General features: G+C 32.6%; 1 protein-coding gene across 41 annotated transcripts in view; it reads right to left on the minus strand.

Moving 5' to 3' along the window:
• LOC106871506 (uncharacterized) overlaps positions 1-15,000 on the minus strand; it is a 213,019-nt gene that overhangs the window by 20,831 nt on the left and 177,188 nt on the right. For 5 of the 41 annotated variants that reach the window (XM_089341755.1, XM_089341751.1, XM_089341753.1 and 2 more), the window contains 9 exons: positions 14,818-14,907; positions 13,632-13,721; positions 12,645-12,734; positions 11,686-11,775; positions 10,677-10,766; positions 9,152-9,241; positions 7,343-7,432; positions 2,211-2,300; positions 635-724 (listed from right to left, as the gene is read on the minus strand). In XM_089341755.1, the coding sequence (XP_089197881.1) occupies positions 635-724; positions 2,211-2,300; positions 7,343-7,432; positions 9,152-9,241; positions 10,677-10,766; positions 11,686-11,775; positions 12,645-12,734; positions 13,632-13,721; positions 14,818-14,907 (810 nt within the window). The remainder of the gene's footprint in view (positions 1-634; positions 725-2,210; positions 2,301-7,342; positions 7,433-9,151; positions 9,242-10,676; positions 10,767-11,685; positions 11,776-12,644; positions 12,735-13,631; positions 13,722-14,817; positions 14,908-15,000) is intronic. The other 36 variants (XM_089341780.1, XM_089341776.1, XM_089341779.1 and 33 more) reach the window with 21 other exon arrangements.

Raw genomic sequence — 15,000 nt, forward strand, 5'->3', positions numbered from 1 at the left:
ATTTAATCTACTTTTTCCAGTCAAACTTCCATTTCGTTTAGAACAGTGATTCTCAAGGTGGGGCCTTGGAAATTTGTGGAGGGCTGTGGGATCCAATTTTTTTATCTTTTTTTTTTTAATTTTAAGTGGGACATGGAACTGTGAAAATCTTTTTTTTTAATCAATAACGTACTTTTTTTTACTCCTTACTTACTAAAAAGTTACCGGTAGATACTTTTGTATTAAGTAATCGTGATAAAATGATAATAATCAAGTTGTTATTTTTTCCAGCCTCTGGTGGGGGCATACATTTTTCTGGAAAGTTATAGTGGGGCCTGAAGAAAATAGGCTGGGAAACACTGCTTTAGGGTTTGACTCCAAAGACCTCATATTTTCGCTTTACCGTCTTCTCATCATATATTCTACTCTTTCCCTCTAAAGTAACACTTCGGCAAGACCACTTAAATTTTAATTCTACCATTGCATATTTTTATATAGTTTCTTTGTTTGATATATTTTCATTCCAATCGCCTTAAATTTCTTACACTTAATTTCTTGTTTTAGCTTAGGAACTAGACAGAAAGATAGGTAGTTAGAAGATAGATCGATAAAGCTAAAATATAAGGTGTCACAAGAAGATGATGTAGATATGTACCAAAGTGCTTTGTAAGGAATTGGCTGTACTTTGGTCCTTTCCAGGTTTTACAGATGATTGTGATTGTGGCAATGATGCTGTTCCTGTTGGCTACAAACAAAATATGACATTGGTCAAATATATACAAAAATTCCTCTGTGAAAATAGATAATTGCATTAAATTTAAATGAAATTGTCAAATGAATATTAAATGGAAATTATATAGCATGCATACGACCCAAATATAAACCACAGAAACACAAATACGCGCACAAACACACATACATACATGTACGCGCAAAGAAATACATACACACATAAAAACATGTGGGTGTATAATATAAATATCATTATATATATATATATATATATATATATATATATATATATATATATATACATATATATATGTATGTATATATATACATATATATATATATATATATATATATATATATATATATATATATATATATATATATATATATGTATATATATATATGTATATATATATATATATATATATATATATATATATATATATATATATATATATATATATATATATAATTCCTACACATTTTTTCTCGCTCCATTTTTTTCTTTTCGTTCACTCTCCGATTTTCGAACGTAGGCTCGTGAAAAATTTTTCATTCTTCCTGAGCGTTAATCTAATGTATCTGCTTGCTGTTCCTTCATCTGTCAACATCTTTCGTTTTCTGTAAATTTGAACTACATACATACATACATACATACATACATGCATACATACATACGTGTGTGTGTGTGTGTGTGTGTGTGTGTGTGTGTGTGTGTGTGTGTGTGTGTGTGTGTGTGTGTGTGTGTGTGCTTGTGTGAGAGGGTCTGAAAAAATATGTTTTTTTGTTTCAGTTTTGATGTCTGTCTGTTGTAAAATTCAATCCAGCCCACGGCCTACAGATAAGTCCAGAGTGGACTTATACAAATTGTCAGGCATATCACTTCAAGACTTTGTCTTGGCTCTCAGTTCTTTAAGAACAAGACATCGCATATTGAGTGTGTGTTTCATATTGTGTGTGTTTCAAAGTTTCGCCTCGACGGCAATGGATATCGATTTCGAAAAAGATAGACAGGTTCAAAAAAAAAAAAACAATATTCTGTCTGTAGATTCTATAAAATTCGGAAAATAAATGTCCTTTAATAAACACTGAATATAAAGTTAAACATGTGCAAACATTTTCGGGGTCACCTCGTGTATGTTTGTGTGTGTGTGTGTATGTGTGTATGTATTTGCATGTGTGTGTGCGTGTTCATGTATGCATATGTGTATATATATGTATATGCATATATACTCTTTTACTCTTTTACTCTTTTACTCGTTTCAGTCATTTGACTGCGGCCATGCTGGGGCACCACCTTTAAAATATTATCATGTGGAGAATCCGGGCACATTTATATACGTGTGTGCGGATAGATACATATATACGTGCATACGTACATGCATACATAAAAACATACGTACCTGCATTCATATACATGCATACATACATGCATACATACATACATACATACATAGCAAATTAGTAGATTTCACATGAATATTAAGGGAAATATGTACCGAAGTACTTTGCGAAGAATCTGTTGCAGTTCCGTTCTGTCCAGATGTAACGGATGATACCAATAATGACGCAGATATGAGTCCCGTTGGCTACAACCAAAATATGACGTACAATTAAATATATGCAAAACACATTGCTGAATATAGAGAAAGGTATTAAATATTAATGAAAGCATCAAATAAATATTATATACAGATTGTGAACATAAGTGATATACAGAAAATAGGTGAGACTCTCTCAAAATGATATACATTTTCAAAGCTGAAGTAAAATTGTGATTTTTAAAACAGAACTGGTCACAGTTAACGAACTGAATCCATTAAAGTTTTAAATTTCTGTAACAGCAAAGCTGAGACTAAAATTCTCATTTATATATTCAGAAATATATAATTATGAAATACATATGCATGAAATAATGAAATATACATACATATATACATGTATATATATATATATATATATATATATATATATATATATATATATATATATATATATATATATATATATATATATATGTATGTATGTATATAAATTAAAACATAGGGTAAAAAAAATCAGATATTAATTAATATCGATTTATAACCAGGAAGCCAGCACATTGAAAGAATCAGAGAGATTCAGAAAAAATATCTGAGATCTCAGGGGATCAATGTATATGTGTATATAACGACGACCACTAAGTGGACGGTTAATGTGCTAGAAGAAGATCACATGTAATGTGTCTACTAAGACCTAATAGTTCTCAAAAGAAATTCAGTTCTCGAAAGAAATTTCGCTGAATTTCTTTTGAGAACTATTAGGTCTTAGTAGACACATTACATGTGATCTTCTTCTAGCACATTAACTGTCCACTTAATGGTCGTCGTTATATATACATATATATATATATACAGCTAGAGAGAGAGATAAAAAGAGGAAAGAAAAACGAAGAGCCATGACCGAATCCGATTACAGCTCATTCAACTCTTCACACTGGGAATTTCTTTAACAGGAAACCATTTAGGAACTAGAATTGGCTGCTATGACAGTATTTATGAAATTGTATAAATACGGGAATCAATGCGTGTGTTTGTGTTTCTGTGTGTGTGCTGAGAGAGAAATGAGATCGATAGATAAAGAGAGATACATAGACAGATACACAGATTCTAAATAGAAATGGTGACAGAAATCCAGACGTCCAAACTGACAGACAGACTGACGGGCGGACAGACGGGCGGACAGACAAACGGATGGACTGGCATGCAAGTAAATAGAGAGGTAAACAGACAAAACAACAGAGTAAAAAATAAATAGACATGCAAACAGAAGAAAGGTATATAAATATAAAAGAAAGCATTATATAAATGTTATATAGAGATTGTATACATAAATGATTTGCAGACGATAGGTGAGAGTCATCGCCAAATGATGGTAAGAAAGTATTGATTTCGAAACCATGGTCTACAGATAACCTATTTATTTCTATAATTTTCACTAGTCTCGCCCGTTTGTTTTTGCTTCTCTGAATTTTTTCTTTGAAAATTTTTAAGTGATCTTCTTCTAGCACATTAGCAGTCCCCTTAGTGGTCTCTTTTATATATACATATACAATAATCCTTTTGAGATCTCACAAAAAAAATTTTCTGAATCTTCTGATTCTTTTAATGTGCTGGTTTCCTGCTATTAAATTAATATTATTTAATATCAAATTGTTTACCCTATTATGTTAATTATATATATATATATATATATATAAATATATATATATATATATATATATATATATATATATATATATATATATATATATATATATATATATATATATATATATATATATATATATTTATATATTTATATATTTATAAATATATATATATATATATATATTTATATTTATATATTTATATATTTGATCCTTTATATTGAACACTCAATATTTCATCTACATTCAATACTTTCTTTCATGGTGCCATCCATTTTTATTTTATTTTATTTTATATTATATATTGTATATTATATTATATATTGTATATTCCATATTCTATACCCCACATTGGTTCTGCAGGAATATAAATAAAACATAAAAACAGACAGTGTTGGAACTCTTTTAAACTAAATAATATATTCCTCTATACACAATCATACAAAAAACCCCACCTTTTTTGTATTTATTTTTACTCGCATATATACATACATATATATATACAGACAAATGCAGTAAAATGGTATGAATTTTAGGGCCACGCTCAACGTACTGAATTCACACAGATTTTTATGTTATGTATATGTGTATACATAAAATATACGTATATATGTTTCTATATATATGTGTGTGTGAGTGTGTATGCATATATATGTATATGTGTGGGGGGATGTATGTCTATATATCGAGAAAGAGAGAATGTGGGAACATGAAGACCCAAACCGATATATAAACGCACATACATATGCACAACTGCACACACGCATACATATATTCTTTTACTCTTTTACTCTTTTATTTGTTTCAGTCATTTGACTGCGGCCATACTGGAGCGCCGCCTTTAATCGAACAAATTGACCCTAGGACTTATTCTTTGTAAGCCTAGTACTTATGCTATCGGTACCTATTTTACCGAACCGCTAAGTTACGGGGTGGTAAACGCACCAACATCGGTTGTCAAACGATGGTGGGGGAGACAAACACAGAGACATAAACATATATATTTATGTATGTATATATATATATATATATATATATATATATATATATATATATATATATATATATATATATATATACGACACGACGGGCTTCTTTCAGTTTCCGTTTACCAAAACCACTTACAAGGATTTGGTCGGCCAAAGGCTATAACAGAAGACACTTGCCCAAAGCGCCATGCATTGGGACTGAACCTAGAACTATGTGGTTGATAAGCAAGCTATTTACCACACACCCTATATATAGAATACAAATATGTATATATTATATTGTGTGTGTATACTGTATATATATATATATATATATATATATATATATATATATATATATATATATATATATATATATATATATATATATATGTACATTTATATAAATAAATAAATACATATACATATGCATTGTGTGTGTGAGTGTGTGTGTGTGAGTGTATGTGTGTGTGTGTGTGTGTGTGTGTGTGTGTGTGTGTGTGTGTGTGCGTGTATTGTGTGTGTATTGTGTGTGTATAATAATATATATATTAGGTCATCCTATCAGTAATGTCCGAATTTGGGTAAAGAAAGAAAGTGATCTAATTTTATCTTTTATTAAAGTTTAATCCTGTTCATAATTACCATGATTATCGATGAATTCCTTCATTGGTGAAAGCCCCTTTTTGGTTTTCATGAAAAGAAGGAAGAGAGGTAAGTTTCGATCTGTTTGCGTGCTTTTTAGTACTAATACATCTAAATGATTCCGTAAACGTCGAAACAAATGGTAATCAGGAGCGAGGTCCGAGGAAATAAAGCGAGTGAGGGATTTTTTTCACAGCCAAGTTCTTCAATTTTTTCTGGTGTAATCTTTGTAGTGGAGGGCCTTTCCTTTCTAGTGAAGGGCTCTGCCTATGTAGCGAAGAGCCCTGTGCGTTTCCCAAATCTGCAGATTGACTAGTGAAAGAGGAATTCATCGATTTGAAGAAATAACATAAGCCTTTGATGAAATGAAATCAAAATCACCAAAGTGTGGTAAAACTTTTTTAAATGTTCGAAGACGGTATGTCTCCTATCCATAATGGCAGAAGCTGAGCAGGTTCCCATACCTACGAGCCTATAGCTCTGAAAATGCATGCTAGCAAAAGCATAGATCGCATTATCAGAAGGAGACTGAACACGTTGATAAAACAAAAAATCTTGTTCACAGACACGCTGCATGGCTATCATCTACGGAAGAGCTGGTTCACACATCTGCAACAGCATTATGACTGAGTAATGAAACAGCTCAACCACTCAAATGTAGATGTGATACATCTCGAATTTGCCAATTTGGTTATTGAATATAATTGAAAGTATGAGATAAATTTTATATAGAAATTATATACATAAATGATATACAGACGATAGGAGAGAGATATCTCAAAATGATATATGAAACACGATGAAACACCACTTTCTTATGAATGGTTAAAGCAGGCCTTCATTTCTCCAAAGCAACATCTAAATACTCTAATTGTTGGTAATAGGTGTGAGAGATAATCGTTGCATTAATTGGTAGCAATTTAAAGTCGATGACTCCAATGCAATCCCACCAAACACAAAGAAGAACCTTTTTGTCTGGAATTCCTTTTTGGGTTGTGGTTTAGCCTATTCTCTACACGTAACTTATTTCCTGTGTCGCTTAAGATTTTAATTAAAAAATTCTATTTTTATCACCGGCCACTAATCTGTCCAAAAATATTGAGATACTTTCACGAGAGTGAGGAGATGAGCAGATGTCTATTCGTAATTTTCGGTTGAGGAACCCATTTTCCGAATTCAGGGGTCTTTCCAAATTCTTGAAGATGGCGGTGAACTGTTGAATGGCTTGAATTGAGCTCGCTTGCCAATTCTTAAACTGACACAACATTATGCTTCTCAAACTCATCACCAATTTCAACAGGACATCCTATACGAGGTTTCTCTCTTAGGTTAAAATTTCCATTTTTGAATTTTTGCAAGCCATCTTCTACGACATCTTCCATTGAAGCACTCTTCACCATAAACAGAATGAATATTTTGTGTTCCTTTTATTGCACAGTTTCTTCATTGAACACATAAAGCATTTTGTGCCTTAAATGCTCCTTCGATATGTTGATCTTTGAAGGGTTAATATTAGTAATTAATTCAGTTGGGTATCAATCGATACCATTTGATTGATGCCGTTAAAATACCGCCAAATTGTGAGAGTTATTACATATATGATATTTCGGATATTATTCATGGGGTGACCTGATGTGTGTATGTATTTGTGTGTGTGTGCGCGCGGGCGCTGAAAGAGGGGTGGCATCAATAAAGGGGGAACTGTAGCCAGACCAATACACAGAAGGACACTGTAACAGAAACAGACAAACAGGCTGACACAAAGACACACAGACAGAGAGGAAGATGCAACATTTTGACTTTTAACAAGTAATTTGAAATAGATATGTACCGAAGTATTTTGCAAGGGATCTCTTGTGGTTTGGTTCTCTCCAAGTGTAACAGAAGATGACGAAGAAAGCGAAGATGAGGTTCCCATTGGCTACAAACAAAATATGACGTGGCACAAACAATTATATACAACGAAATGACACATTGCACAAATCAATATACAAGAAAATGCACACGTTAACGAATATAGAGAATGGTATTAAGTATCAATGACATCGTCGTATATACATTATATAGAGATTGTATATAGACGCGTGCGTGCGTATGTGTTTATAAACTTCATTGAAAGTATTATATGAATATTATTGAGATTGTATACACATATGATAAGCACAGGATAAGTGACAGATACCTGAAAATTATGTACATATCCACATGTGCAGTAAAATTAGGATTTTTAAAACAGTAACTGACGCAGAACGGGCCATTGTCATAAAAAAAAGTGGAACTGTAGCCAGACAAATACACAAAAGGACACTCTAACAGAGGCAGAGAGGCAGGCAGACACAGAGACACACAGACACAGAGGAATATGTAACATTTTGACTTTGACAAGGTGGATATGGTACTTAAATTTAGGCATCAGGTATAAGTATGGTATTACCCAGACAATTCCAAAATAAGGTGATTAAAAATCAAAATAAGCAACAAGGATATTCAAGGTTAATGCAGGCCGATCGTTTCATGCGACTCCATTTATTTAAGCAATGCGAGCATTACATTAAATTTAAAATGCAGAACTATCTTCAGCTGCAGAAAGATACAGAAAATTTACTGAAATTTCATTTCAGTAGAAGGACATATTATTGTAACTACATTTAAACACTCCAAGTGGGAAAGAAGAATACGAAAAAACATTTTAAAGTCAAAATACTGGCTAAGTCAAAATGGTTTTTCGTATTCTTCCTTCCCACTTGGAGTGTTTAAATGTAGTTATAATAATATGTCCTTCTACTGAAATGAAATTTCAGTAAACTTTCTGTATCATTGTGCAGCTGAAGATAGCTCTGCATTTTACATTTAATGTAAGGCTCACATTGCTTAATTAAATGGAATAGCCTGAAACGATCGTACTGCATCAACCTTGAATATCCTTCTTGCTTATTTTGATATATACATATATATAGAGACAGACAGACAGACAGACAGACAGACAGACTGACAGACAGACAGACAAACAGGCAGGTAGACACAAAGTCACACAGATACAGAGGATGATGCAACTCCATATATTTAAGCAACGTGAGGATTACATTAAATTTAAAATGCAAAACTATCTTCAGCTGCACAAAGATACAGAAATTTTACTGAAATTTCATTTCAGTAGAAGGGCATATTATTGTAACTACATTTAAACACTCCAAGTGGGAAGTAAGAATACAAAAAAAACATTTTAAATTAGCCAGGTCATACAGCCTAAGTCAAAATACTGGTTAAGTGAAAATGGTTGTTCGTATTCTTCCTTCCCACTTGGAGTGTTTAAATGTAGTTATAATAATATGTTCTTCTACTGAAATGAAATTTTAGTAAACTTTCTGTATCTTTGTGCAGCTAAACATTGCTCTGCATTTTACATTTAATGTAAGGCTCATATTGCTTAAATAAATGGAGTTGCATGAAACGATCGTACAACATTAACTTTCAATATCCTTGTTGCTTATTTTGATATATATATAGAGAGACAGACAGACAGACAGACAGACAGACAGACAGACAGACAGACAGACAGTCAGGTAGACACAAAGTGACACAGGCACAGAGGATGATGCAACATTTTGACTTTAACAAATAATGTGAAAAAGATATGTACCGAAGTACTTTGCAAGGGATCTGTTGTGGTTTGGTTCTCTCCAAGTGTAACAGAGGATGACGAAGAAAGCGAGGATGAGGGTCCCGGTGGCTACAAACAAAATATGACGTGGCACAAACAATTATATACGAGGAAATAACACATTGCACAAATCAATATACAAGAAAACGCACACGTCAATGAATATAGAGAATGGTATATACATTATATACATATATATATATATATATATATATATATATATATATAATTTACATTCCAGGTGAATATGGTACTTAAGATTAGGCACCAGAATTAAGTAAGGTATTATCCAGACAATTCCCAAATAAGGTCATTAAAAATCAAAATAAGGAACAAGGATATTCAAGGTTAATGCAGTACGATCGTTTCATGCAACTCCATATATTTAAGCAATGTGAGGATTACATTAAATTTAAAATGCAGAGCAATCTTCAGCTGCACAAAGATACAGAAAGTTTACTGAAACTTCATTTCAGTAGAAGGACATATTATTGTAACTACATTTAAACACTCCAAGTGGGAAGTAAGAATACAAAAAAAAACATTTTAAATTAGCCAGGTCATACAGCCTAAGTCAAAATACTGGTTAAGTGAAAATGGTTGTTCGTATTCTTCCTTCCCACTTGGAGTGTTTAAATGTAGTTATAATAATATGTCCTTCTACTGAAATGAAATTTGAGTAAACTTTCTGTATCATTGTGCAGCTGAAGATTGCTCTGCATTTTACATTTAATGTAAGGCTCACATTGCTTAATTAAATGGAATAGCATGAAACGATCGCACTGCATCAACCTTGAATATCCTTCTTGCTTATTTTGATATATACATATATAGAGAGACAGACAGACAGACAGACAGACAGACAAACAGGCAGGTAGACACAAAGTCACACAGACACAGAGGATGATGCAACTCCATATATTTAAGCAACGTGAGGATTACAGTAAATTTGAAATGCAGAACTATCTTCAGCTGCACAAAGATAGAGAAATTTTGCTGAAATTTCATTTCAGTAGAAGGGCATATTATTGTAACTACATTTAAACACTCCAAGTGGGAAGTAAGAATACAAAAAAAAACATTTTAAATTAGCCAGGTCATACAGCCTAAGTCAAAATACTGGTTAAGTGAAAATGGTTTTTCGTATTCTTCCTTCCCACTTGGAGTGTTTAAATGTAGTTATAATAATATGTCCTTCTACTGAAATGAAATTTTAGTAAACTTTCTGTATCTTTGTGCAGCTAAACATTGCTCTGCATTTTACATTTAATGTAAGGCTCACATTGCTTAAATAAATGGAGTTGCATGAAACGATCGTACAACATTAACTTTCAATATCCTTGTTGCTTATTTTGATATATATATAGAGAGAGAGACTGACAGACAGACAGACAGACAGACAGACAGACAGACAGACAAACAGTCAGGTAGACACAAAGTGACACAGGCACAGAGGATGATGCAACATTTTGACTTTAACAAATAATGTGAAGTAGATATGTACCGAAGTACTTTGCAAGGGATCTGTTGTGGTTTGGTTCTCTCCAAGTGTAACAGAGGATGACGAAGAAAGCGAAGATGAGGGTCCCGGTGGCTACAAACAAAATATGACGTGGCACAAACAATTATATACGAGGAAATAACACATTGCACAAATCAATATACAAGAAAACGCACACGTCAATGAATATAGAGAATGGTATATACATTATATACATATATATATATATATATATATATATATATATAATTTACATTCCAGGTGAATATGGTACTTAAGATTAGGCACCAGAATTAAGTAAGGTATTATCCAGACAATTCCAAAATAAGGTCATTAAAAATCAAAATAAGGAACAAGGATATTCAAGGTTAATGCAGTACGATCGTTTCATGCAACTCCATATATTTAAGCAACGTGAGGATTACATTAAATTTAAAATGCAGAGCAATCTTCAGCTGCACAAAGATACAGAATGTTTACTGAAACTTCATTTCAGTAGAAGGACATATTATTGTAACTACATTTAAACACTCCAAGTGGGAAGTAAGAATACAAAAAAAACATTTTAAATTAGCCAGGTCATACAGCCTAAGTCAAAATACTGGTTAAGTGAAAATGGTTTTTCGTATTCTTCCTTCCCACTTGGAGTGTTTAAATGTAGTTATAATAATATGTCCTTCTACTGAAATGAAATTTCCGTAAATTTTCTGTATCTTTGTGCGGCTGAAAATTGCTCTGCATTTTACATTTAATGAAATGCTCACATTGCTTAAATAAATAGAGTCGCATGAAACGATCGTACTGCATTAACCTTGAATATCCTTGTTGCTTATTTTGATATATATATATATATATATATATATATAGAGAGAGAGAGAGAGAGAGAGAGAGACAGACAGACAGACAGACAGACAGACAGACAGACAGACAAACAGGCTGACACAAAGACACACATACACAGAGGACGATGCAACATTCTGACTTTAACAAATAATGTGAAATAGATATGTACCAAAGTACTTTGCAAGGGATATGTTGTGGTTTGGTTCTCTCCAAGTGTAACAGAGGATGACGAAGAAAGCGAAGATGAGGGTCCCATTGGCTACAAACAAAATATGACGTGGCACAAACAATTATATACAACGAAATGACACATTGCACAAATCAAAATACAAGAAAACGCACACGTTAAAGAATATAGAGAATGCTGTATACAATATATATATATATAAAATTTAGATTCAAGGTGAATATGGTCCTTAAGTTTAGGCACCAGAATTAAGTATGGTATTATCCAGTGAATTCCAAAATAAGGTCATCAAAAATCAAAATAAGCAACAATGAAAGTCAAGGTTAATGCAGTACGATCGTTTCATGCAACTTCATTTATTTAAGCAATGCGAGCATTACATTAAATGTAAAATGCAGACCCATTTTCAGCTGCACAAAGATACAGAAAATTTACTAAAATTTCATTTCAGCAGAAGGACATATTTGTGTAACTACATTTAAACACTCCACGTGAGAATGAAGAATACAAAAAACCATTTTAACGTAGCCAGGCCATACAGGCTAAGTCAAAATACTGTCTAAGTCAAAATGGTGTCTTGTATTCTTCGTTCCCACTTGGAGTGTTTAAATTTAGTTAAAATAATATGTCCTAGAGAAATGAAATTTCCGTAAATTTTCTGTATCTTTCTGCAGCTGAAAATTGCTCTGCATTTTACATTTAATGAAATGCTCACATTGCTTAAATAAATAGAGTCGCATGAAACGATCGTACTGCATTAACCTTGAATATCCTTGTTGCTGATTTTGATATATATATATATAGAGAGAGAGAGAGAGAGACATACAGACAGACAGACAGATAGACAGACAGACAAACAGACAGGTAGACACAAATACACACAGTCACAGAGGATGATGCAACATTTTGACATTAACAATTAATGTGAAATAGATATGTACCGAAGTACTTTGCAAGGGATCTGTTGTGGTTTGGTTCTCTCCAAGTGTAACAGAGGATGACGAAGAAAGCGAAGATGAGGGTCCCGGTGGCTACAAACAAAATATGACGTGGCACAAACAATTATATACGAGGAAATGACACATTGCACAAATCAATATGCAAGAAAGACGCACACTGTAATGAATATAGAGAATGGTATATACATTATATACATATATATATATATATATATATATATATATATATATAATTTACATTCCAGGTGAATATGGTACTTAAGATTAGGCACCAGAATTAAGTAAGGTATTATCCAGACAATTCCAAAATAAGGTCATTAAAAATCAAAATAAGGAACAAGGATATTCAAGGTTAATGCAGTACGATCGTTTCATGCAACTCCATATATTTAAGCAATGTGAGGGTTACATTAAATTTAAAATGCAGAACTATCTTCAGCTGCACAAAGATACAGAAAGTTTACTGAAACTTCATTTCAGTAGAATGGCATATTATTGTAACTACATTTAAACACTCCAAGTGGGAAGTAAGAATACAAAAAAAAACATTTTAAATTAGCCAGGTCATACAGCCTAAGTCAAAATACTGGTTAATTGAAAATGATTTTTCGTATCCTTCCTTCCCACTTGGAGTGCTTAAATTTAGTTATAATAATATGTCCTTCTACTGAAATGAAATTTTAGTAAATTTTCTGTATCTTTGTGCGGCTGAAAATTGCTCTGCATTTTACATTTAATGAAATGCTCACATTGCTTAAATAAATGGAGTCACATGAAACGATCTTACTGCATTAACCTTGAATATCCTTGTTGCTTATTTTGATATATATATATATATAGACAGACAGACAGACAGACAGACAGACAGACAGACAGACAGACAGACAAACAGGCTGACACAAAGACACACATACACAGAGGATGATGCAACATTTTGACTTTAACAAATAATGTGAAATAGATATGTACCGAAGTACTTTGCAAGGGATCTGTTGTGGTTTGGTTCTCTCCAAGTGTAACAGAGGATGACGAAGAAAGCGAAGATGAGGGTCCCGGTGGCTACAAACAAAATATGACGTGGCACAAACAATTATATACAACGAAATGACACATTGCACAAATCAAAATACAAGAAAACGCACACGTTAAAGAATATAGAGAATGCTGTATACAATATATATATATATAAAATTTAGATTCAAGGTGAATATGGTCCTTAAGTTTAGGCACCAGAATTAAGTATGGTATTATCCAGAGAATTCCAAAATAAGGTCATTAAAAATCAAAATAAGCAACAATGAAAGTCAAGGTTAATGCAGTACGATCGTTTCATGCAACTTCATTTATTTAAGCAATGCGAGTATTGCATTAAATGTAAAATGCAGACCCATGTTCAGCTGCACAAAGATACAGAAAATGTACTGAAATTTCATTTCAGTAGAAGGACATATTATTGTAAGTACATTTAAACACTCCACGTGGGAATGAAGAATACAAAAAACCATTTTAACTTAGCCAGGCCATACAAGCTAAGTCAAAGTACTGTCTAAGTGAAAATGGCTTTTTTCGTATTCTTCGTTCCCACTTGGAGTGCTTAAATTTAGTTACAATAATATGTCCTTCTACTGAAATGAAATTTCCGTAAATTTTCTGTATTTTTCTGCAGCTGAAGATTGCTCTGCATTTTACATTTAATGAAATGCTCACATTGTTTAAATAAATAGAGTCGCATGAAACGATCGTACTGCATTAATCTTGAATATCCTTGTTGCTGATTTTGATATATATATATATATAGAGAGAGAGAGAGAGAGAGACAGACAGACAGACAGACAGACAGACAAACAGACAGGTAGACACAAAGTCACACAGACACAGAGTATGATGCAACATTTTGACTTTAACAAGTAATGTGAAATAGATATGTACGGAAGTTCTTTGCAAATATAATAAAACACACGCATTAATGAATATAGAGAAAGGTATTACATATCAATGAAAGCATCATATATACATTATATACAGATTATGTATACAAAGTATATACAAACGAGACAATATACAGGCGAGACATGCAAAATCCATTGGAGGCAAACCTCCAGCGGGTAGTTAGGTATGTAGGTGACTTTAACATGTAGGTAAAGTAGGTATGTACCGGAGTACTTCGCAAGGGATCTGTTGTAGTTTGGTTCTCTCCCAGCGTAACAGATGATGACGATGACTGTGAAGATGAGGGTCCCGTTGGCTACAAACAAAATATGACGTTGCACAAACAAATATATACAAAACACATTGTACAAACAAATATATAAAAAGCACATTAACGGATCTAAAGAAT

The sequence above is a fragment of the Octopus bimaculoides genome, chromosome 25 (assembly GCF_046866305.1).
Source record: "Octopus bimaculoides isolate indiv1 chromosome 25, ASM4686630v1, whole genome shotgun sequence".
In the NCBI taxonomy this organism is placed as follows: Eukaryota; Metazoa; Mollusca; class Cephalopoda; order Octopoda; family Octopodidae; genus Octopus; species Octopus bimaculoides.